Source organism: Haemaphysalis longicornis, unplaced genomic scaffold (genome assembly GCF_048455015.1).
Source record: "Haemaphysalis longicornis isolate Haplotype H1 unplaced genomic scaffold, Haemaphysalis longicornis Haplotype H1 scaffold_1, whole genome shotgun sequence".
NCBI lineage: Eukaryota > Metazoa > Arthropoda > Arachnida > Ixodida > Ixodidae > Haemaphysalis > Haemaphysalis longicornis.
In genome coordinates this window covers 320,708,823-320,735,242 of record NW_027526203.1, presented here as the reverse complement: position 1 = coordinate 320,735,242, position 26,420 = coordinate 320,708,823, and the positions used below count along the sequence as shown (strand labels likewise).

At 44.0% G+C, this 26,420-nt stretch overlaps 1 protein-coding gene across 3 annotated transcripts in view; it reads right to left on the bottom strand.

Annotated features, from left to right (window-relative positions):
* The window catches only part of LOC144151437 (DENN domain-containing protein 1A-like), a 64,865-nt gene extending 38,690 nt beyond the window's left edge, over positions 1-26,175 (bottom strand). For 2 of the 3 annotated variants that reach the window (XM_077682491.1, XM_077682503.1), the window contains exons 1-14: positions 26,017-26,175; positions 25,477-25,541; positions 22,512-22,555; positions 22,373-22,422; positions 20,840-20,860; positions 13,121-13,228; positions 11,907-11,976; positions 11,713-11,808; positions 11,300-11,353; positions 10,901-10,962; positions 10,499-10,597; positions 8,179-8,229; positions 7,686-7,731; positions 2,679-2,780 (exon numbers count right to left, since the gene is read on the bottom strand). In XM_077682491.1, the coding sequence (XP_077538617.1) occupies positions 2,679-2,780; positions 7,686-7,731; positions 8,179-8,229; positions 10,499-10,597; positions 10,901-10,962; positions 11,300-11,353; positions 11,713-11,808; positions 11,907-11,976; positions 13,121-13,228; positions 20,840-20,860; positions 22,373-22,422; positions 22,512-22,555; positions 25,477-25,541; positions 26,017-26,033 (885 nt within the window). In that variant the 5' untranslated portion in view covers positions 26,034-26,175. The remainder of the gene's footprint in view (positions 1-2,678; positions 2,781-7,685; positions 7,732-8,178; positions 8,230-10,498; positions 10,598-10,900; positions 10,963-11,299; positions 11,354-11,712; positions 11,809-11,906; positions 11,977-13,120; positions 13,229-20,839; positions 20,861-22,372; positions 22,423-22,511; positions 22,556-25,476; positions 25,542-26,016) is intronic. The other variant, XM_077682498.1, reaches the window with a different exon arrangement.
* Positions 26,176-26,420: the final 245 nt, after the last annotated feature.

Genomic DNA, 26,420 nt, shown 5'->3' with positions numbered 1-26,420 from the left:
TGCGACTGCGCACGATGCTGCTGTAGGGAGACACATAATCTTTGCGCAATGTTGCGGACAGTCTCAAATGCCAAAAGCTGATTGTCCCGACACATCCAAAACATGCACTAATCATAATTAAGCTGCTGCGATACCGGCCGAATAGGTAGCCTCTACACAGAAGTGACAACATGCAACAATTAGGATTGACTGCCAACGCCACTCGTTGCTTCATGCTTGATAGGTGAACCTTCATACTGCAACAATGCCAGGGCCCGCTAACGGGCAGTTTGTTGTCCTCCAGAAAGTTACTGTGACTGCAGCCACACAAGCTCTGGTAACCGTTTCGCACACTGACCACTTGATGACCCTAACTGCAGCCAAATCTTTTTAGCAAGATCTTGGTTGTTTGCCACCAATACAAGATCCACAAGATCATGCATGCAGTACAAATGATGCTGTTAATAACAATCTTGTTTTGTCAAAGGTAGGTGCAGCTTTTCATTCAATGGCTACTAGACCCAAACATTAAATGCTGACAATAAATTTCATCATAACCCTGCATCTTTAAAATAATATGAGGCAGTCTAGCCAGAGGAATTTATTTTAGAAACTTAGAAGGAAATTGTGTTTTTTCATTGTCTCAGAGGGCCAGAAAATATCTAGTGGTTCAGTTACAACAAGCATCATTACTTAAACAGACAAACAATTAAAACAAGCATAATAATATGCAACAAACAAGTCCAATAGTCACTTGCTTATTTCTCAAATTGCCAGTAAATAAGATGTGAGAAATGAGTGATCAAGATAACAAACCAAAAATGAGTCCTCAAGAATCTACAAAATCATGTAAGCAAAGTACCAACAGCAAGATGATCAACCTACGCAGAAAAACTTCAAAACGCATTCAGCAAGGCACTTCAGGGGTTCAAGAACTTCTTTAACTTACAATCCCTTGCCCTTAACACTGTCCTTCTCTCAGAGCAAAAAGTTTCTTTTGCAGCAGAGGTGTGTATCCTTGCTCTGGAGAGACAAATAAAGGAAACCAAAGGTCTACACCCTGGACGTCGAGTCGTTGCAAGAGGAATTTTGATAGCACGAGCACGGGAGAGTAGGAATGTGCAAATAGTGATTTTTGGTTTTGAAGCAAATACGAAGTCACAGTGAATCATGAGTTTGTTCAAATAGTTGCGAATCAAAGAAATAAAAAAAATTTAGTTTACAATGTCTTAATCAAGCTTCAGTAACTAGCCTGTAGAAAAATAAAAGGCTTGTTTCAAAGAGTCTGCGAAATTGTTCTGTGGTATACAACAAACATAGAGAAGCTATCCTGCTGCTTTTAGCTTTATTGATGACATTATCTTTTATACGGGTACAACTTTCATCTTTCATCCCACGTGCTGACTGCAAGTGTTTCCGCAAGTGTACTGCAGAAGAACGGAAAGTTGGGCTAGTTGGTAGGTGTCCATCTTGGTGGAAACAAAAGCGCTCAAAAAACAGGGACAAAGGAAGACGTAGACAGCGCCGTGCTGTCTACGTCCTCCTTTGTCCCCGTTTTTTGAGCGCTTTTGTTTCCACCAAAATTTCAGCAAGTGTTTCAGTGTTAGTGTAATGAGGGTACTATACACTCTGCAAGCTGCGATTAACACGTCTTTCTTTAAAATAACCATAATGGCAGTTTCATGTCACTTTCATGTCGCTCATGTCACTCAACATTCATGTCACTTTTAAGAAGGAAACTCAACAAATAGGGCACCACAAGGCACAAAGAATTAGCCTAATTGTTACACCCTCGCAGGTATTCCCACAAGGCGCTATGCTATCATCCCCACTTTTCACTTGCTTTCAGGTCCCTTCCCATTAACAATGCATAAACCTTATTTCTAAATAACCCCTGTGCCACAAATACTCCTGTAGGCACATGCAAGTATACCAAGTACCAATTCCGCGAAGGGCATTTCATGCCTAATATGAACATATAAAAACAGTTGAGACCAATATTGGGGCAAGCGTGTGTTAACAAATATGCACAGTCCACAACGGTCTCAACACCTCCTTGCCGAACGTGTCTAGGAGTGTGACGCTAAACCAGTTGATCGCTTTTTCTGTGTTCTAAAAAAAAATATACATTTCAGGTTTTGAAAAAAATATCAAATTCGCATCATTTGATCAGAAAAGCTGGGACTTGGGGACTAAGGCAGCAAGCAACTAGGCTTCCTTATCTACAAGGCAGCTTGAGAGCGACCGCGTTATCAGGATGCAAAAAGAGGAGGACTTGATGCCAAGGACATCTTAAGCACCACCCTCTTGCCTTTTAGCGGCAAGTCACTGGTGCATTAGGGAAAAGCCTGGCGTCGCTGGCCTGATGGGGGTTGATGCATGGTGTATTTATCAAAGCAATTTCGTCTCCCGAAATTGCGTACGAAAGTGTACGTTATGCAGCAATGGAAACTTTATGCACTGCTGACCAGGTGTAAACGAAAAAAATAAATAAAAGGAAATGGAAAAGGATGGTTTTTTTTTTTCATAGCACGAGCCTTAACTTTGGGAATGTTTTTAAATAATTTTTGTCTGTGTATCCCATTTGAGAACTCCTTCCAGGGCCACCTGGGCTAACTTTCGTCTCTAAATGATGTATGAAATTTCCAGCACGTTTCGTGGTCTTGTAGTCATCGCCACGTATGTCGCGCATTACTCACAATTTCACTCGGCAGTGTTTCTACATCTTTGAAGGGGCTTTCAACCTTGTTGTTGTCCACATCCAAAATCACCACTTCACCCAGCTCACTTTTGGACACCCTCTGCAAATGAGAAAGAGCCCACATCAACAGGTCAGGCACAACACTATAGCGAGAACAAAAATGGTACTATAAGTGACCACCTTCACAAAAAGGCAGCAGTTTACACCCCAAATGCGCAATACCGAAAATCTTATTTATTTATTTATTTATGGCTGTAATCAAGGAAGGAAAAGCTTTGTGGTTCAGAAGATTTTCTTATATAAAAGTCAGTTTTTTTTCTTTTTTCTAGGGTAGTTCTGCCAAGGCCAAAAATAAGTGCAGGCGGAAAACTCACAAGCTCTGAAGGATCATCCTACTCAGTTTATCATTCTCACAAAGCCGAAACCTGAAAGCCCAGTCATCAGACATAACGCATAAAATTGCCTCCCTAAAAACGGTGGCAGATGATGCTGAAAACCAGTTACACCAAAATAAACCCCTGTTCTATGGTGTACCGGGTGCCTGAAACATAGACCCAATCAGAGGAACCAGTGCTGTCTGTCCCTGTGTTCACAATTGCTGAACATGTCAGGTAATACGTCAAACGTTAATAGAGCGCACACACGATAGCAGACAAACATAAGCCTATCGCAATACAATTCACTTACTTTAAGGACAAGAAGCATTTATAAATGCACTCAGAAACAGAGTTCGGGGTGTGCAAAGACTTTTCAGCCTCAGTGTGCCCTGCACGCCAAAAGCTTCTAGAGTTTGCTAAGCCAAAAAAATCTCTCTTCCAGTCAAGATACGACAAAGTGTTACATGGGAAGCACTACGAAGTATATAACTTGGCCTCCGATGCATTGCGTCATGCTTCCAACTATCCCACTGATGTCTGCCAACCATGGCTTTGTAATAGAGGTGCACAAATTTACAAAACTGCATACTTTGTGAATACTGTTTGCCATTCAATTCGTTTCGTAGTGCAGTTTCACCGTTTGCGGTAGTATTTGAAAATTTCTAATAGTCTAAATTTACGAATAATATACCAACAAAAGCTGGCTCTGCCAGCTTCACAGCCCGGCATGCCCCTTTGAGGGGACCAGCCAGTACACTTCCTCATTCACAGCACGTTAAGGAACCTGCATTTTTTTCATGGCAATGCATGCCAAATTTTTGCTTCGCTGCTGCGCCTTGTCTTATCGTGTAGTAGCTTTTTTTGCCATTTTCTAATCAAGCACAAGTGCACGAACATTCAGGCGTTAGGCCCTATTGCCTAAGGTACCCTTTTTTTTTTTTGTAGCTATGTTTTTGAAGCTATACTAATGCAAGAGCATAAGGCAGCTCATGAAAAGAAAAAGCTGGCGTCCCAGACACATGACACAAAAGTTCGCCCACTGAATGCAATGTGTTCTATAGCATGTGCTTCAGAAATTAAACACAAAGAAAACAAGGAGCGTGCACTGCTAGGAGAGCCCTGTAAAAAAGTGGAGAGGGCAGCACAAGACAGCTGTTGGCTGCCGCTCTCCTCAAGCCGAGCTTCGCACTCCAGCCCCTTTTGCACTCTCGCCCAGTGACGGAGCAGTCACCAATGACCCACGGTGCAGAACACCCTCAACATCCAAATGGACTCTAATACTGTTGCATTCAAAACTCATAAGAAGTACATGGGTGTCAACAGAGACTTTTATTTAAACCAGGGTGTCGAACCGAAAAAAATACCGGTTCGGTTACGGTTCGGGTTCGGGTGAAATAATTTCGTTCCGGTTCAGTTCCGGTTCGACAAAATCACGTACCGAACCGGTTCGCGAACCGGTTCGGGAGCTTGAACCGGTTCGCGAACCGGTTCGATTAGTTGAATTATCACTAAAATTAGAAAAAAAAACATTTACTAGTTTAAAACGACCGTCAAATCAAAACACAAACTGACATTCAAAATGGTGCTGCTCCCCAAGGGCAGTGGCGCAATTGCAAAGGAAACTTTAAACAATTTGGAGATATTAGAAAAACACATGAAGTGGCGACGATTTACCACCTTCTTTATCGCTCAGACTTTCTGTTGTCCTAGCAACTATTCATAAAGCCAACGCCAAGAGATATGATGGTGGGATATATTTTCTGTCCTTTCCTTTTTATTGAAATCGCAATTGTCGCTATGCAATCGCCCATCACGCTAACCTTGAGGCCTTAAATTTAGTCCTGCGTACGGGCGTGTTCAAATACCAGCGCTTAATAACAATGGCGCACATTTTTTATATTTGTAACAAAACAGAAAAATTCTACAACAGGCAAATAAATACTACCAATGAATTATATTATTTGGTAATCCTGAATAATTTGTTAGCTGTCACCTTATCGAATGTGTTAGCCACACTTTTGTTAAAAGTAAGCTTTAGTTACGCTCAGTCACTGCATTATTGCTCTGACCACTGCAATTCCTTTGGCGATACCGAAAGTGTGCATTACAATCAGTATGTCATCGTACCGCCTGAACCCCTACCATCGTTCCGTGTGCTACATTGCGGAATCTTATAACAGGTAATGCGGTTACAAAATGAAAGGGAAATTTGACACGTGGAGCATGAGATGGGACTTTTTGGGTAGACGCTTTTTAATTCGTCCACAGCAGTACTCCCCTCCGGAACGAGTAGCAGTAGAAGCAATGTAGCGAGTTGGGCAAACGGCTTAGCAAACAGCTTAGCCACTGAGCAGCTCCTGCGGTCACACTTGTCAAGTATTAATAATTTGCAGGTGTCGGACCTTTTCAACAAATTATGAAATGCAAAAAGTTTGCACACATCGGGTGTGAGCTTTCGCTGTTGCGCAGTGGAGCACTCCTGCAGCCTGATTTCTCCAATGAAGTCGCAGCTAGGGAAGGGCAAAGTCGTTTTATATCACCTGCAAGCTGCCGAGAATGACATTTCGTTTGGTCAGCTTGCACTACGCTCGCGCCTCCAGCAGCAACAGACCAATGCTACATTGGTGCTCATTCATTTCCCCTGTTGTTACATAAAGCGTGATAGTGTTCAATTGTCTGGAGGGGAAAGTGCGCGAGCAAGTACGAAGTTGATGGTACGGGAAAGAAAAAAAGGCCTGAATTGCATTGACTGTGCAATATCAACAACAGAGGGTCGAACCGTTTCGGCATGAACCGGTAACCGTTATTTCTTTTTCCGGTTCAGTTCCGGTTCGGGTTCAGCGTGCTCAAAAAATAACGGTTCGGGTTCGGGTTCAGTTCCGGAAAAAATACCGGTTCGGTTCCGGTTTTCGGTTCGGTTCGGTTCCGGTTCGACACCCTGATTTAAACATAACATATTTTGTCATTTGCAGGAATTTTTTTTTATTTACTACGGGCATAGATTTAGAGAAGCACGTTCATGCACCACCCGATCAGAGAAATTTCGGAAGCTAAGTACAATGTGTATTTTTGTACTTCCGTAAAGCATTTGATGGGGTTCCACACTTCCATTTGCTACATAAATGATCCCACCTTGTCCTCCCTGAATAAGTGCTTCGATGGATGCGCATGTATCTTTCTAGATGTTCTCAAAATGTACTCATTAATGACTCTGTATCCGAGCTCGTGACTGTAACCTAGAGAGCGCCACAGGGATCAGTCCTGGGGTCCCTGTTGCTTTCCCTTTTTATAAATGACATTGGCCTAAACGTTTCATCTGAACTATAGCTTGTGGGGATTGCGACTTTCACGCGAACCCCTTTCTGGCTAGCTTTCCATCGCAGCCGGCGTCCACACGCGCCTCGCTCACGCAACGGGAACCATACGGGAGGGCGCCAGCGACCGGACGGTTTGTTGTCACCCTAATAGAGACGTTGACCCTTTTCCCCTCTGCCTTACCCAAGAACCAGTTCTTCCTCGATACTAGCGCCACCAAAAGGCGAGGTGTGGTGGATTGTCGGATGACGTGAGGATGCTCTCGTCTTGGGGATTCGGTAGCGAGTGGACGTTTCGGCGCGCTGGTCCTGACCTGGGGAACGCGCCACAATGGGACGTGTCCGGGCGAGCTGGGAGACTGCAACCGCGCTCGCACTCCGCAGCGCTCCGCTGCTCTGGTATGCCATCGGTGAGTCGAACCATCTCGATCTCTAGCGTTGTTTAATGTGTCGCTCCCAGTGTTAACGTTATGGCCTACAAACAGTCTGTATGCAGTGTATTTGATTTGAACTTTGCAATAAACGCTGCCATTGATGTTTTGCCCTTGCCGCCTCTTGCCTTTGCCTGTCTCCGCAAACAACGGACCCATCCGCAGCCGGCGCTCGCAAGGCATGTTTGCTGAACGCGGATGGCTGCGGGGTGGGAAATAACTAGTGTGTGAAATGTAGAATCCCACAAGCTATACAATGACAAGTTTGCATTACACAAAGATATTAGGAATTATACAGATGCTGACTTGGGCAGTGCAGGTCAGGAAGTGTGTCAATGAGAGAGGCCTTCGTCCTGCAATGGACCTAAATAGGCTGTTGTTGATGATGATAATGATGAAAGGAACAAGAGAAAGAAACACTCAGCTCGATTCGTTACTTTGGCCTGTTTCTCCCATTTCCCATATTACAGTTGTTGGACTGACTGCATTTTTTTGTTTGAGAGATAGTACATACTGTATACCCTTCTTTGAACATCTTCATTTTAGTCATGTCAGCATTTAAGTTCAAACTGTGGTTTTATATTGTGAAGCTACACCTGAGCTGTAAAGCTTGCCATTAGTATGAACCAATTTAGAGCACATAGCGATCTTTAACGCATGCCGAAACATTGGCACATAAGCTTTTTATTTTATTTTTTCCGCCCCAAACCAGAATTGCACCCACAGACTCATGCTCAGCGGTGCACCGTAGCCGCTGAGCCAGAATGGTTAGTCGCTTTAAAATCTCTAAATTTCTCAACATCACTGTACACGCTGCATAAGGGTTCATGTGATCATCAGGTGACAAAGCGAGAAATAAGATGCCAGTACTATGATCACTCACCGCAAGTGTCACAGCAGGAACACCGATAAGGAATGGCATTGGAGCACTGTAATGCAGAAGTCAGATGACTAGAACAAAACACGAAACAAATCCCAACAACAGCTACGCAGACACATACATTGCTGTCATAAACCTTCAGTGGAGTAGTTCTTAGCCCTAACGAATCAATTGGAGCAATCTGGAAAACTTGAATGACATATGAAAGATAAAGCCAAAATAGAAAGAAGGTTGTACAGCACGAGGTTAGATGCCCAAGTATGAGTAAACAAGGCTTTTTTGTAAGCCACTACAGAGATCACTGAAAGCTTGCTGTATCATAATAAGCATGCCAGGAAATAGTTCAAGCTTTTTTTTTAATATACCTCACTAGAACTCCTTTCCATCTTTTTTTTTCTTATGCACCATCTAAATGTCTCTTTATTCAATAGGCTAAAAACTTCCACTTTGAACAACTAACAACTAAAATAAAAAGAAGGCAAGCCTTTTCACAAACCTGAGGTAGTCCATCAGATGATTGGGAAGAACTGGGATGAATATGTGCTGCCTGCATTCATACAGGACAAAAAAAATGAAGAGGCCACAATATTTTCCCTGTCCAAAAGTGCACAAAACTTTCAAGCAGATCACGAAGGAAAATTACACAGCGTGGATCAATGGTTCCATAAAAATGCCCTAATTTTGCCCCAAAAAACATAACTCTGATTATCTTGACAGCCACAGCACCACAGATGGTACGGTAAAATAATAACCACCAAGAACAAGCACAGTGCTGTGTTTGTTGTTCTTCTGCTATTCTATCCTCTGCACTCTTGCTATCAAGATGGAACCACACCAATTGCCAAATTACGCATACTTCTGCGGAACTTTGGTAAGGTTAGCAATGGCAAAAAATTGGCAAGGATAATCCCTCTTTCAAAGGAACTGATGAGTATAAAGAATATAGAGGCAAAAGATGGTCGCGCACACACCAACATATATATATATACAGTGTAGACCATTTATAACGTAACCGCTTATAGTGCGGGACCGGATATAACGCGGGTTTTTGCGACCACCGGTTTGCCTCCCATAGAACTCAATGCATAAGCATACCGCTTAAGATGCGGCTGGCCGAAGCACAATGCCGTTTATAGTGCGGTTTTTCGGCGGGTCTGCTGATCTACCGGCGCAGCTGAGGCATCATTTTAGGGTAGCAAAAGAAAAAGAAAGGATGAAATCGGCCATCTGATGCAGCGTGCACCCCTTGCCCCTCCTCTAACGTAGACACCCAAAGAAAAAAAAATAGGCACCCTTTAGTTCGTGCGTACCTGATAACCACAACTGTCCTTGCTTGATGCACCTCGGAAGATAGCGACAGACTCCCCATCCGCGCGCGGCAAGTTGATTTTATTTATCGTGAACCGCATGGTCCGTTTTCGCGCACGAATCGTGCACATCGGCGTTGCGCGCGAGTTTTTTTTGGGTTTTTTTTTTTTTTTTCGTGCTCGTGTCGGCGATTCCGCGCTCGCGGTGGCTTCTTCGCGTGGCAGTGGGAGGAGCCTGACGACTTGCACCAATGGGGAGACGCGTACCTAATGGCGGGAGATTCAAAGCGCTCCGCTCCGAGCCGGCTAGCCGCGCCAGAGATGTTTAGGCTTACCACCGCGGTATTTTTTGATGGGCGCTTTCACAAGCAGTGTGGATGGCAGTTTATATTCCACTTTTCGCCCACATTATTAGCTCTTTTCTTGCATGAGCATCTTTGCTTGCGCCCCGTGCGGCATTTCAGCGATCGGTTAGAAGCGGTCGCTGGAACTTACTGGAACTGCCTGCACCGCTTCACGGCCAGTGCCGACGCCAAGTTGCCGCCTCTTACCGCGCCGCCCACACAACGGCCAGTTGTATCCGCGCTGGCGTGCACTGCACGTTTTCGCGATACCAAATCTACCACGCGGTTCACGCTTTAGAACGTTGTTGCAGATAAGCCACCGCTCTTTCCCTTTCCGAACATTCGAGCCGCGCGAAGCCGAAGATTTCCACCACCAGTACGTTGCGCTGATAAGCTGCCGCCTTCGGCATCGTGAACACAAGGTGGGGTAAAAAAAAAAAAAAAAAAAGAAAATCCCGCGGGCGTTTTTATCACGTCTTGCGGCACGTCTTGCGGCGTCTGTTCATAGACGCTAAAAACGCAGCCATGGTCTTTCAAAACAAACACAACGGAAGTTAAAGCCGCGCTCGCCGTTTGTGAGACTGCGCTTTTGCCCTGCAGCAGCGGCTGATGTGAAAAAAATACGAAATATAGACCGTGCCTTCGTTTTTAAGTGCTGTGCGTTTGAGTGATGATAAATATAGGTTGACTTGAGAGATAGGTGGCGATGTGGTTGAATTCGCGCGTGTTTTGGTTATAGTGCGGTACCGCTTATAGTGCGGATTTTTGCGGCTCCCGCGACATACGTTATAAGCGGTCTACACTGTATATAAAGCACATATATTCGCTGGCTTTTCCACCATGCCTTGGAGTAGAATTGAGGAGTAGCAGAAAGCCTGGAAAACACAGCCCCCAAAGCTAGAAATTAAAGCTGCGATTTCATGCACAGCAGCACCAGTCTTAACAGAATTTTCAATGTTCTTATGAATTAATTTGTTGTTCTCGGGCAGCAATTCTGCAATTAAACACTATGCTGAACCCATATATTTAAGAACCCTCCACATTTGCAGGAAACACTCCTAGAATGAAACATGTGAAGAGTTCCCACGGTCATGCTCCTTGAAACCTATATGAATTCACAATGTGAAAGCACTTCGATACAAATTTAAGTAAGACACATACTCACCATTCCATTGGGTAGATGAGGGCATTGGCTGCCTGGACACAGGCACTTAGTCGACTTAAGCGCCGGGAGGTTATCAGGATCCTCCGTTCATGCAGCATGCTACGCAAGTCAGAAAAGCACCATATAGCAGCCATTTTGAAAGTCCCAAAAATGTTGAAGCACTGTGCCCTGGTCTGTATAAATAAGCAGGCAACCTCCTATTAAGCTGTAGCAATGCGAAAAAATACAAATACATATAGCAGAAGTGGGTGAAAAGGAGTAAATACTTATCAGATGAATCGACCATCTGAGAACCAATAGTACAGTGACACAAAAATGTCAATACTGGATTACAGAGAGCACAGAAGTAGTAGAAGAAAACCACTAACACAACTGAGCTTCCCAAACACACTTTGAACGCACCTTGCAAACAGCACGATCATATTAGTTGCATCCACTGCGTTGAAGTATTCTGTCAGGTTTCTCTGAAATGGTGATAGAAAGTCCAATCATTGCTCAGTCAAAAAAAAAAACAGAGATGCTATCAAAAAGCGTGATTAAACGTGCGCGTAAAGAAGCAAGAGTTCAACACTTTGTTACATTACATTTTAGTAATGAAGCTAAAGAAATTTTCGGTGCAACATAAGATTTCAAGCTGCCTTTTAAATTACAGTTTGAAAAGCCAAAACAACGTCAGTTGGCGCTTTTTATCAACTGATAAAGCATAAATGGTTCCTAAAAATTTCAATTGTTATCTTCAGCATGCATTGTTCGCTCTTGACTTTGAAGAAAGGCTGACACAGTAACACAATAGACACTCACATTTTCAGGAATGCTTGGCAGCTTTGTATGGTCTGAGCAATCACACTGAAAAGGCTGTCAAACATTCTGCTGTTAGGTATACAACGTAAGAGGCGCAATACGGTCATTAAAACAAGGACACAGGCCTTTGCATAGCCAAGCCACCCTCCTTTATGCATGCATGCACTGTCACCTTGCTGCTCTAGTCAGTTTAATATGAAAGGTTTCTCAGGGCAACACTGCAGTTAAAGCAGCAAACAGTGTCACATACAAAAACACCATAGCTTGAAAGACACCAGGCCTATAGAAAAACGTGTGGCTTCTAACATTTATATCACCACTGCTTGCTTTACATCATCACACACAAAAAAAACATTCTTCCAAACAGCATCCCTTAAATCACTACAGATATGCAGAGAAAAACAAAAACTCACGTTTTGGTCTGTGTCGTACACAACCCTTAGCTGAAACCCAGGTTCAGGAACCTGGCTGTTGTAGAGAGATTCCAGGAAGTGGCCCATTAGACTAGACTGGAGAAGAGAAGGGTAGAAATGTCAGGAAGGAAGAACACCCAATGCAAGCATTCCGCTAAACAAGGGAGGAAAGAACATGACCAATGCCTACTTACATCTTTTTTATTTGCTAATTCTGCAATCTGGTTGAGCACCTTGTAAAAGGTTTCATGCCAAGGCAGGTAGCTGCATGAAAAATGCACAACCATCTCATGAAGAGGCATAAAACATCATTATTCAATGATTGACTGGCAGAAACTGATAAGCACTTTCTTTTTAGCACTCAAGCACTAGGAGGCACACTACAAGAAATCTATGCACGTCCTCCGAAGCCACCGCAAAGTAAACGAATGCAGGAAAACAGACGCTAGTACAGCATGAGCGCAGGGCAGGGAAGACCAACAGATGGTATGCATAGTGGAGAAGACAGGGGCGGGTGACGTCAGCCTGGGCAGTGGAGGAGCACGGCAATGGCCCGGTGCATGGCCCGGGGCACAAGGGTCTGAGTGTGTGTACTATTTGCACAGACTCTGCAATCACCAACGGTGTGAAAAAATGATGAGGTTCCGTGGCGATAGCGGGGAAAGGGCAATAGGCGCAGAACAAAAACAGTCTGATGAACACACATTGAAGGGCACAAGAAAAGAAAATCCATTACGGCCCACTTAAAAAGGTAAATGAACCACACAAGCCTTGCTTGCGCACGAGAACAAACCTGGCTCAGATAATCTCACTATTCCTTTCTGGCAACCTTATTTGCAAAGGAAATGCTCTTATATGCTTTACTGATATCCTACAGATAAGCACGACTCATGTCATGCCTTTGTATCGTTCAATTAAGTAGCACATTAAGAAGCCTTATTTTTGTGCACCTTTTCAACAAGGATGAACATCATGTTCATCAAGTACAACAATTCTGGCAAGGACACAGAACTTCAACCAGGCTGGCTTATGTTGCTTAAATTTGAGGCTGGAATTCACCTACAGCGCATAAAATTGTGCTTCCCATACCGAAGAAGCTACACAGGTAAATGTTCCCCCATACTACCACTTCTCTTCCGACATACAACTGCTATGCCATGATCTGAACATGACCGGAAAATTTAAAAAGATGAAGAGGGAGCGCTTCCTGCAATTCCCTCGCTATTTTCAGCAGCACCTAGAGCACAAGCTACCGATGAATTCTACTAACGAGCACTGAAAAACATCCCCACCAGCGGTAATAAAAACTACTCAAAGCCAGACGGAATGATTGCTTTTTGAGGATATCTGTTTGCATTGTTCAAGCATTGCGGAAGAAGCTTTAAAAAGGTGACCAGTGGCGCCTTACCTAAGTAGCACAAAGCAGGTCTGCGAGTTGGGAGCATGACGACAATATCCAAACGTCCACTTGCTGTCAATGCTCGTCAACACAAAGCTGAAGTGCTGCACCGCCACACTGAAATGAATGCAAACCACGAAAGCACCGCTTGAAAGAAAACAATTAATCATGAGAACTCTGTCATAAAACTGCTCTTTGGTTTCCCGCATATCTTTCGATTTAATGACATGCCACCGTATATGCACGCGTTTGGTTACATGCCCTTGGTACTGCTTCTGACACATTTTGAGTCGCGCTATAGTTTAGGATTCGGCACACTCAAAATGTGCCGCGTTAACCAACGCCACCGTATGACATTGCTTGTCGCATCAGTCGCTTTCCAATGGAAGCAATAAGGATGCCTGAGGCATGTGCACCGGCACGCGCCACAGCACGGATCAGGAGAGAAACTAGGTGTCTTAGGGTTCCTAGACATGGAGGCACAGGACCGCCACCTTGCGAAGGCTGGAGAAACCTTGTAACCGTCTCGTACAGTTTTCGTGAAGTAGTGCTGCCTGGTGGACAGTACTCAGACCGGCAGCACGCGGAAAGGCTAGAAAGCGGGGAAGGGCCGGAGAGAGCAGCGGGAATGTGACTGTTTGGCCATTATCAGATGACGCGATAGGCGATGTTGCACAGGCGGCATTGGTTAAACTGTATACGCAACTGAGAACACTACTCTTAGCACAGATGGGTCCCACTGAGGCTGCTTTATTGCTGCCACTGCTGTTTACCGCAGAAGCCAGGAGGCTAGACTGGCTTCTGCAATAAGTTGCAGGGCCTTTATTCCTTTCGCATAATTTTTCCAATAGAATAAAAAGCTTCACGGAGTCCACCTTGCTATAGTCATTCAAAGTTAAGCGCTTTCCACTCCAGCTATGCAGCACCTACTAGCCCCTGCAGATGCCCTGTTACCGAAAAGCCACAGCATATAGTTAGGGTGCAAGGTACTTGAAAGTGACGACACAAGGGATAAAATGGTGCCACAAACTGCATTTGTTAAATCAACTAAACTAGAAAAAAGGAAACATACTGTGTGCACGAATACATTTGATAATGGTACCTGTGCTCATAATGTAAATGGAACATGGGCCATATTCTAACAACTCCAACCAAAAAATATCCTTCTCATGAACCATGAAGACTCCTGCTCTAAGCTAGGAGCAACCAGATATAAAAAGGGATGCCTACCACTTAATCAGTACTCACCGGCTAAAGCTTAGCCATACCCAGGACACTATGTTACTGCAGTTCCCAAACCAAGAAAGAAACTTGGCAACTATTGAAACAAGTGTGGGCGCATGCTTGCCAAGACAGTCGCAGCTCTTAAAACCATGAAAATTTTGATGTTGTAAAGCTCTTAAAATAGCTGGAATATAATGCTAAAATGAACATCACATTAACACCATAATTACATTACTACTACCTTAACTTTAATGTTAATATTAAGGAAATAAAAAAATTAAAGTTGGGAAAAAAATCAACGATGTTCCGTAGCACAAGTACTAGCCCCAACTGATTTTCCCCCCAACTCTCCATCTTGTGTTTCCTTATCAAGAAGAAGAGTGTTGCAACATCTGAATTCCTAGATTAAAATCCTTACTTGTTTGCTATGTGAACTCATGCAATCACTCGCCCCACACATTGTACCTGTGTGCGGGCAGACACACACTCACACACACACATATGTATAGCTTAATATGATTGGGAAGGAGGGCTCATGTAATGAATATGGAAAAGAAAGCCAGCAACCTTTGCAGCACTCAACACTGGCTACCACCTTCAAGTGCAAGATATATCACCATAAACACTGCAGAAGGTGGCGGAGAACACAGTAGGCCAGATAGCCTATTTGGTAAGGCATCAGGCATGTAATCCAACGGCATGGTTGGTTCCCCTTCTGGGCACGCGTTTTTGTCAACTTTCTTAACATTAGAAATGAAAAACTGCACTAAAAAAATCTCTCAAACTACTTCCCTATGCTTTCCTCGGCATTCTAGACTGCTGGCTTTACTTCCCGTGTGCATGCGTGTATGCCCACACGCACACGCACATACGCATGTGCACTTGTGTGTGCATGCGCACACACACACACACACAACACTAGCAGTTGTACTCAGCAATCGTCAAGCAAGTCCAGAACATGATAATTATTGATTTAATATCAAACAACACTACCAGCATTATCATTATATGCATCCTAAATAAATTAATTCAACGGATCATAAGCAACATATCAAATGAAAACCATTTGTTTTAGTGACACAGCTGGCAGCAGTTCATGTACGCAGTTTAAAAAACTTCAAAATGCAAAGCAAAAACCAATTTGATACTTGAATGGACCTAAGAGGTACTGGGGAATCTAAGAACATGTTCACGCATCTCCACGAAGTGAATCGTGACGAGTAAGCGAAGCACTGGGGATCGTTCTTACCGTAAATCACCACTGAGAGTGCTTACTACTGCTAAAACTATTTCCAATCTAATCCAATCCAATTCAATTTAATCCAATCCAATCCAAATCCAATTCCCTCCAACCCAATGCTCCTCGTGCATGCGCAGCACACTCTCTCTCTCTCTCTCTCTCTCTCTCTCTCTCTCTCTCTCTCTCTCTCTCTCTCTCTCTCTCTCTCTCTCTCTCTCTCTCTCTCTCTCTCTCTCTCTCTCTCTCTCTCTCCCTCCCTCCCTCCCTCCCTCCCTCCCTCCCTCCCCCCACCCCTTTAGCCTCCTTTTGCAGGGTCATGAAGAGCCTACATACAGAGCGTATCTTGTTATCAGGCTTCATGTGGACATTGGAATCCAGGACTTCTGTGCTGCTGTGGGGCGGTGCACAGTTTGTACAGGCAGAGGTAGATAGGCGTATGAGGTTGATACAGCGAATTTCAAAGGCACTCAGAATGGCCTGTCGGTTTGCAGCAGTGACATTCATTAAAACAAGTGTTGAAGATATGGGGCAAAATAAGGCAATAGCGAAGCGCTATTCAACAAGTCTGAGAGGTAGCAACAAATAAGTGAAAATACAAATATTCTGATTTGCCCCGTTTATGGGGTTGATTAGGGTAACGTTTCTGCGGGAAAAAATATTCCATGTCTGAACAGGCGTAAGACCGTTAAAACACATTACCCCCAATAACCCCATTTGCCACTTAGGCTAACGTTGGTTAGGGCATACCCCTCAATTTATTCTTTAGATATTTTTATGGGTTACCAACGCCCGCGAGACAATCAAGAATTCCTGAAAACATTCTGCTCTTTTTACTTCCTTTGCAAGTAATTTCCAACATCCCACCTTACTGAGCACATATGCCACATAAGCATGTACTGCAAAAATTTCCCATCTCTAGGTCTAGTAGTTTGGGCTGGGCACTGATGAGTTAGTCACTCAGTGAACTGAGCACGCCTTTTAATCTATATAAACCGCTGTGTGCAAAAAAATTGGCAAACGAAACGTAGGTGGCCTATCTAGACAAGCAGTAAAACGAAACACCTAATGAACCATTGCCACAGTCACCAGCTCCTTCCATTTCCTCTTAAAATATTTGGTGTGGTCAGGCTGAATGCACTGGTAGCACGAATACAGTCATAAAAGGTGAAATGTATTGCATGAAGTCGAACAGTAAGAAGATACGACAGGTACACTACAGGCGTAGTGCAACCTGCCTGTAGGTGTCTCCTAACTGCCCATCCTTTGCACGGTAACGCTCTTTAAAGACGGAGTAATGGCTAGACAACTAGAGCCCCTGCTGAAGCCCTGCTGGAAATAGCAAGACAATGCAACAAGGCACAAAACCCGTCACAGCAATGGCTGTATCCTGAAGCCACCAACATTCAAGACCGCAGAGAGACTAGGACCATCACCATGGCCTTGTCTGTACAACTGCTGGGGCTTCAATGCATTAGCGGTGAATAAGAAAACAGATTTGTTCCCAACAAAAAACTGAAGAAGAAAACAAGAAAATATTTCCCATTGTCTGCCTCATTGTTACCAATGCGCTAAAAAAGTGCATTCACCACTTGGCGAATGGAAAAGGGCTGCTGATATGTGCTTAGCTGTAATGTGGAATAGGAACAGTTGCCAGACAATCTCACTGAAGAAGTGCCAAAGAATGGAGACACAGAATATACAAGAGGCTGATGTTTTTTGCTGCCTGCTATCTATGCAGGTGCACACTGCTCTTTCAGGTTGAATTTCATATGAAGGCAGTGCAGAAAAAAAGACCAAACAGTGTTATCACGCGCCTTGACAAAATGCAGAGCGGAAAGTTGCAAGAACAGCAGAGATAACAAAATGGAGATGAGGAGCAAAAGAGGCACTTCTGGGTGTCTAACTTTTTGCGTTCAATGCAGCACTGCTCCTTTGAGCCACTCTCACGCAAAATGTGTGAAAATATGGGGGAAGGGGAAGGGGTGGCAGTCAGCACTGCCATTCTGCTACCTAGAGAAATTTTAAAAAATGACATAGCATAACTGGCAGATAGCAGAAAATATAACTGGGATAACACCAACAGAAATGAGGCGACTACATTAACTTACACTCAGCCAGTTTTTTTTTTTTTTCTCTTTAGACTGTAGATACATATTAGGTACTGGCACTCAGTGTCAGAGACTAGCTTATTCGTACATTACGTCAAGGTCAGAAGCCATACTGCGCACATTATTCGCTGATGCAGCATGGGAACATGCAGAACACAATAGTTGACCACCCCTGCCGTAAGAAAACCTGGGGAGAAAAATGGCTACCAACTGGCACTAACCTACTCCCTGACAAAAGGTGAAACTAGAGCAACTGCAAGGTTACCTAATCAGACAACAAGCAGACACGAACGACGTAAGAGGCTGCTTGTCTCCACCAAAGAGAGATGTGAATTTTGTTCCTTCAAATTAGCTCCCATCTAGAAAACTGCTCTTCAAAATTAACTGTCAAAGCACAGCTACCGTTTAAAATTAACTCCCATCTACAAAACTGCTGCTCAAAATTAACTGTCAAAGCTTGGCTACGGGCTGCAAAACACCGAGATATATATAAAACACTGCATGGGTGTCAATGTCCCCAAGGGGTATATAAAGTTCAAGAAATGGCCTGCAGGGCTACCAAAGACCACTCACTCTATTTTTTAAGACTATAATACTTTAGAAAAAAAAAACATTTCAGGACTGGGGCACTGAAATATGAATTATTGAAATTTGAACTACTTCATGCAATTATAAATTTCAGTTATGCCCCGTACAGACGTGCAGCTAGGTAAAGAAAAATTCAGTGCCCTTGTAATGATCAGACATAAACATGCTACAACAGCAGCAGCACAGGCGGGCAATGCACTGTAAGCCACTGTGAATAGCACATTGGGATGTTCCCTCATGAAGTCATGGAAGGCTGCACAGTAAGCCTGCACTGATATTTTGTCACAGGGGTTCTAGGCACTCGTTTCGGGCCATGTTCCATCCCAGCAACTCTTCACATATCTACCGGCACCTACAACAATTTTTCCACACATGTGTATGACTGCTCACTCATCTGGCCCACCGAGACTGCAGCAGTCCATTGGCGTTGATGGTAGGATAGTGGCCCGCCAGGCAGCATTGTGATGCGGCAAAATTAAATGATATACGCAGCTTTCCCATCATGATAGACAGTTTCGTGGCCACTAAAAGTACTAAGACACCACAAAAGACGACTTTTGGCTCTGCCATAGAATTTCTTAGTCCCGGTAACCTTGCAGAAAAAATTTCAAGCAATAAAATTATTTATTTATTTATTTGAAGTGCTCACCAACAGCCCAGGGCCTTCTCGGGTGATGCACCACACACATAGGTACAAAGAATACGAACAGGCAGCATACATAGATGCATGGGTACAAGGAATACAAACAGTACAAATATGGGCAGCATATAAATCAAAAATTGGTAAATGTGGAAGTGCAGATAGATATATACAAAAGTGTAGTGTTATCGAAAGGAGACACAAACATTTTTGAACGGTAAAGGCTCGGAGGACGTGTCTGGAGTATGCACAGGAGAACACGTACGAACATGGGCAAGGTAGCGCTGTATGTGAGGAAACATGAGAGCAGGAAGAGAAGTGCAGGAGCGACCTCTCCACAGCATGCGTATTCAAAATGTGCATGCGTATTCAAGGCAAGGGCAGTCGAACTTCGAGCGAATACAATTAAACAGAAAAGCCAGGTCGCGCCTGGAGCACCTCGCTGATAGCTCATCTAAATTCAAGATCTTCAGAAGCCCACCGTGCTCATATCGGCTCATAGGTGAGTGGCGAGAAAATACGGTTCTAGTAAAGCGCTTCTGAATCCTTTCTAGTCGAAGGGAGGACGAAGGGCTTAAACAATTCCAAATTGCACTAGCAAAGTCGAGCTTGGGCAAAATGAGAGCGCGATACAGTGAAACAAAGCATGATCGGTCGGTGAAATCCCTGGTCGCGCGGGAAATTACGCCAAGCGTACGGAGACAGGAGTTAGTCAGATAGTTTACATGCGCGTTAAAAAGCAGTTTCGCATCCATCATTACGCCCAAATCGCGCACTACGGTAGCGCGTTTTACAGGTTCACCGAGCAGCAAGTACGTAAAAGTGAGCGGGGAAGACTTGCGAGTGTATGATATTACGATGGTTTTCGAGAGGTTAAGTTTTAAATAGTTGCAGTCACACCATGCAGAAACTGCGTGGTGTGACAGGTTCCCTGCCACTAACTGTTAGCTTATACCTTAGTTATTTTAACTGTGAAACTATAGAATGGCACTTTAATTGCCATTCTTCATGTGTTCATGGGCAGCATGTGCCTTGTGGCAAAGCCAAGTTTACCAAACTATGTGTCTGGATCTAATGGGCACTTGTCCATGCGACATCACACGTCTCTGCAACAAAGCCAACTTTACAGCGAACGCTTACTTAAAGGCAAAGTAAACTTGAATGACATGCCCATTTTTGTGCATTTGCAACTAACATGTCTTTGCGGCGAACCCAACTTTAAAGCAAAGATCCCTATACCAACATGCACATTTTTCTTGCTCTGTGCCCATGTTCTGCAACATACAGTTCCTGCCTGTGTGCCCGCAACCAACACAGCCCTGTATGTGCAAGTGTGACAGATAGCTCTCGTTCCATGTGTTTGGAACTGACATGCCCCTGTCCATGCATGCGTAAGCTACACTTTGTAACCTACCAATAGCTTTATAACAGCTGAATGGCAACAGCGTATGCGAATGTTTAAAATAGTTTACTAGTCACAGCCTTTGAAAGGAATACTACACATTTTTTTTAATGAAAGACCACAGCTTTCAGAGCCATTTAGGTCCTTGTTTGATGATGAATGATGCTTCATGTGTTTACAGAGATAATTAGAGTTGGCATTTCACTCTCCCATTTTCATGTGACGTAAAAGAACCCCAACACCAAGTGTGCCAGCCAGTGCCAAACTAGCAGACCAACCCCGTGTCGTGCTGCAGCCTGTGACGGGTTGTATAAAATAATTAAATTGGCCAGTGTAAAACCTGACAGTTGGCTTGGTTGTGCAGCATCTTGAGTAACGATCTCCAACTTTTATTTCTGACTATTTTATATACATGCACAAGCAGTAAAAGTGCCCAAAAACTCTCGCATTTACCCACAAATTGTCTGAGTGCCCTTTTACCCCAAGGCAAGACACCTGATCAAACCAAAACTGAAACAAAGCTTACCGACCGTGGTACTGCGGCAGCCTGTTAGGCGAAGTTTAGAAACTGAAGTTAGAGTCTTTTTAAGAGTAAATCTGCTCAACATTAAGCAGCTGCCAGATGCATTCGTTTTACATTTACATGTCTGTGTTTTACTGGTTCTCTCCAAAAGAAAAAAAAAGCTGAAACAAGCTTCCCAACTGATTTCACCACTCACAAATAGTGACGTCGCATATTGTTGTATGAAAAAAAAATGCATGGGGTGGCAATACCTGTTTTCCCAGTTTTGGCCTTTACAGTGCTACTGCACTGCTGTTGCTGAGTTTCCAGCACTGCAATCTACCAATGTAGGCCACTTTTCTTCCGCACTTAGCGTCCCTTGAAAGCTGGCATCACCAGCAAAGACACTGGCATGCCGCAGCCTGTATAATATGCTCACTGTCGGATGCAACCCTATATACTTGCATACGGAGAGCATAGAGCACTGCTGCTACTGAACTAGCTTCATGTACCATAAACTACAATCATCATGGACAAGCCTGATTTTGTAAAAAGGGTGCAGATGCAGAGTTCAAGAGCTGTTTGCCACACACTATGGCAAACAGCTTCGTGCTTAAAAACTGCGGTTCAAAAGCTGCTTGCCAAGTATTTGCATGCATTAGAAAATGCTTTCAAATATTTGCCATGTGAGCCATTAAGCGTATTCCACTTTGATCACAGTGTCCACCCTTTCAAGCTGCGTCAAAAGATATGCCCGCTGAAATGGAGGACACCGCAACAAGTCAAAATTTAAAGCAGCATCAGCAAGCAGAATTTGGGGAATGCTGCAGGGCAGGCCATGTGTCACAGCAGTGGACCGTGTCTGGCATTCTTTCCAAGCTCATCACTGGCATTGCAAAGAAGCTGTGAGAAACAAAACTGCCTCATATATAAGCTGCTATTATTAGTTACCGAGAGCCAATTGATGCATAACTGGGGGGATGTGGTGCCAAAGTCACGATGAATTCTCTTGGGCAAAAATTACGCCAAAATTTGTTCCTAAATTACTTTAGGAAGAAGAAGAAAAAAACAGCTATGAATGTTGTTCTGCTACTTCCCTGACAGATACTGCTTCAGCTTTCTTAGAACTCTCCGAGGTCAGAAGAGCAAGAGAACTGAAACAGCCCTTAGCCCCTCTTGACTAGAAAATCGCAGCAAGGACACCACGATGCAGACTACTGGATGCGGTTTCACGAAACTTTAACATGTCAAAACTGACATTCAAACTTCCATTAGGCCCAACTATCCACTAGGCCAGCAAGAAAAAATAAATGAAATATCTCTTTGTCCCTCAAGTGTGTACTGCATTGTACATTGTACATTGTACTGCATTGTACATTTTGGAATCTGTAGGCGACAACCAGGTGTGTGATTACGTCACAGCAAGAATGTCATTTGCAGATGAGTACATGGAACCTTAGCTTAGCATTGCACATCTCGTTAAAACCTGTTGCGAGCAAGAGTCTGTGCGACACACGGAAGCTTCCCTTCAGGATACCCACTGCAAAGAATGCTCACCTCGAGAATTCACATGGGTAGGCAAACTCTGGGACAGATTTTAGCATTTCCTGGAATAAAAGCAGGTCAATGTTTAACGTAGGACCACAAAGAGCTCTTTTTAACAAAACTGTTTGTTACTACACTTAAGAAAACTTACTTCATTGTTATAGGACTCCGGAAATTTCTGTAGGATCCATGCACCTGCAAGGTTGAACATGCACTCGTGAGGCAAGAGTTACAATGCAAGCATGGAATGACGACGTCTGGCTGCAACACACCTCAGTGCAGCTGCTGGGTGCTCACATTTTAGACAAGCACCGCTGTACTCGACAAATCCAAAAGCAGGAAGCGAGGCAACGACTCACTTTACGAAAATACACATTTATTATTTTCCACACCATTTTTAAATCCTTGAAAACGTCTGTTACATAAGCTGCTTGACCGGGCCAAAAGTTAACGCACAGCCCAAGTTTTCATCACAGCAAGTTCTCGGGCTATATGCATCTGTATGATTCCTTCCAAATAATTTAACCCGCTACTACTTTTTAGAAAAACGTGCCCCCGCACTCCACACAGGTGGTCAAACAGCAAAGCTGTAAGATGTGGCCTGCGTTTACCCTTGCAGTTCATTAAAGCCTGTTGTGCCCGGGCTGCAGCATCAGCGCTGTGTGGACGAGCTCACTCCTGTTCCTGCTCACAGCATCACTGATCGTAAGCTGCCTGCTCCTTGGGAGTACGTATGATGCATGGCCTACCCATTTCGAAGTAACGTGCGGGTGGTATTTCCCACTGTCACGTTGACGCTGCTCAACCCGCACCGCCACATCCCCTGCCTGCCATTATCACTTCAGCTGTGCTTCATGCAGTAGCTCGCTGTGTGCGCTCTGCTGCAAGAGAGACTACTTATCACTGCCTCTCCCTACTTTCACTCTCCACCCTGGTTCTTCTGCCTATGCACATGGTGTTGAGCCAGAGGAGTTTTCTGCATACGCAGGACTGTCGGATATTCCTTTCGCCCAGCCATACAAAGCTTCACTTTAATAAAAACTCCATGCATAGCATGTTGAGCCCAATGTGGAGCACATTTTCAATACAAAGTGATCTGTTGATAGGAAACCAGGAAAACACTGCAACCAAATTCTCCATGAGAAAAAAAAAAAGAAAGCTGGACCACTGAAGAAACTATGAAGATGACACACTTTGCTTTATACGAGTGACTCGACCACTTCTAATTTACTAAAATTTTGTTCAGCATAAAACAATGCTTACTCCACGCAGAACTTTGCATTTTTAGACACCTTTGAAACTAACCCTTTTTAGATAGCTTATCATGTACCACAAGTACAGCACAGCAGAAAGCACAGCAGGGGGAAAAAAAACTGACTACCTCAGAATGAATGCAGTATGGCGCAGGAAGCTGATATCGGGCTATCCGTGTTTAACGTAATAAAATTAGTAGAGCGTTTCACTCGTTTAACAGCCTGACTTTGCACCACGTCCTTGGTGCAGCCTCTCAAATCTTTGTTTGCTTTTAATACCACCAGCCCATCTGCCCAGGCTGGTCAGAGAGAAGCTGGCCGGTACCACCAATCAGCGAGTACGGGAGACGCCTCTAGGGGCTGCTCCCCATCTTTACCTTTCTCGACTGTCTAGCCCAATTAAACACCGTTACAGCTATGTTGACATAATTAATATACAGCCATGGCTATATTTTCACTGAAGCAAAGTTGTTCAATGTAGTAATGGTCCCTTTATTAAAAGCAACCTTGCGGAGAAGATAGAGTGCAAACAAACAGTTTAGGCAACAGACGTAATACATTCAAACCAGCTCCACAGAAGCTTTCGTAGCATTAGATGAGCTAAAAAATAACTGCAAAACTCGCACAGGTAGGTGAGATGCAAGGCAGATGCTTTGAATCGCCTTGATTAAATAGGGGATCATCGGCCATGGGGGAGGTGAAATCACTCAACGCTTGCACTCGCATGAATGCACCACTCAGTGCATACAACAGTGTCAGCCATTGGCCAAGTGGCTCCTCAACTTTCACTGCCCAGTCCACAGAGCACAGGACATGTGGCAATGGCTGCTTTTTTTTTTTTTTTTTCTTCTTATTTGAGCACTCTTCCTAGGTGTCAACGCTACTGCAACATTTTTTCCTTTCCATTTCTTTCCGCTCATCATTGCCTGTCAGGGCCGGCCAGCAGTTTAAACAAAATTGGCAGGCACCTCTCGAAATGCAAACGCCTCTCTCTGTTGCTTACACGCTGGTCACCACTGCTGAATCCGATGCCACCACCCTTGCAGGACTTCACATTTTGAAGCTAGCCTATATGACCTTTCTCTAATGGAGTTTTATCAGGAAGTTTTCAGTTGCTTACCAAACACTGCACACAGCAAAGTCATGTCAGCGAATACTGGGCAGCACTAATAATTTTGCCAGACGTAGAGTCAAGCGGAAATGAGATTTCTTCCACGCACCCTTGCAGATAGCACTTCAGACAGTTTTACGATGTCCATGCTGTCAAATTAGTATATCCAATAATTCATAAACGCCTACTACTGTATCCCATGAGCATGCACCCCAATATTGTTCGCTGAGAAAGTAGAAATTAAGAGGCTTGATGTCGACTCAATTTCAAAACTGACTTCAACAGCAGAAGTTCACATTAGTTAACCTAGTTAACATTAGTCAGATTAGTTGCCGTTCAGTGAGTTGTTTTCTATAATTCAGTTCCCGTGGCTACTTGAGTACACGCCACTTTGTAATTGTAAGGTAAAAATAAAGATACGTGCCCCTACCTGCGGCCAAAACAAAAAATGAAATTCAAATTACCAATCAGCCGGTAATTTAAATTCATGTAATCAGGTAATCCGAAAGCAGCGAAAAGCAGCCAGCCTAGCTGTTTTACTGAGCCACTAGCCTGGTTTCAGGAACGCAGACTAAACGTACACCAGCATTTGATGGGGGCTCTTTTCTGCCTGCCGAAAATTGGCCTGGCCACATGAAACCAAGCACTCGAAGGCGACCAACGGGCCGATACAGCAAGCGCCGTACGAAGTCAAATGAACTCAACCACCCACCACAGACAGGGAAAAAAGGAAAACGTTAACAAGTACTTACTTTCGTTGCCACTGCTCGGTATGACGACTTCGCAGAAGCATTCGATTATTGTCGCAGGACATTCCCTGCGTGGGCACCGGAGCGTACAAGTCAGCGAAACCTTATTTAGTGACACTAGCAATAGCTACGGAACTTGAACGTTGCATCACGCCTACACCGTTGACAATTGTGCTAATTATAGTCCCACAAAGGCTTACTTACACTAAAACAAGAATTCTGATTCACGACGGAATATGAAACTACTTGCCCACCGAACCAGATGGGCGCCGACGTTCACTGAAGGCATTTGTCGGTCGCCTAACGACTGACTCCAACAGCTGGGGAGCTATAAGACAGCGGTAGCGAATCACTGACTCGACTTAGGCATTCTTAATGCGTGTTCAGTCACTTAAATAGAAGCATACAAATGCCGAGGGTGGAAGATAATTATCGGAGTGACATGACCTAGAAACAAACAAACACAAATCGAAGAGGGAGGCATCTACGCTCTCTACTGCTCCGAACGCTAGCACGCAGTAAAGAAGACAACTGCAGTCTTACCGAATCCTTGAACCCATTTTTACGTAGTTCCAGATTTGAAGTGGCTGGAATATTCGCGAAGCTTGTTATTACAAGCTTATGATCGTGTTTTAATCGGTTGACCGAGAACTTAGCCATCGTAGACCAACGGCCGGCGCCATGATAGCAGCAATCCAGAGCTCTGGCTTCGAGAGTTGTGGAGTCATTTTGTCAAAAAGTAAGCAAACCATTTTTTTAATTTCATTCCCCAAATAAAATTAGTAGTTTAAAGACGTAACATATAATTAAAATAAAGTTTTAACACTTGCTTGTGCATGAACACTTTGAGAAAAAAGCTTGCACAGGCGGCGCTCGCTCGAAGTTCAAGATAGGGCCTTTAGTTCAAGATTATTCATCACGGGTAAGGTGTTTCTATCCATTCTAGC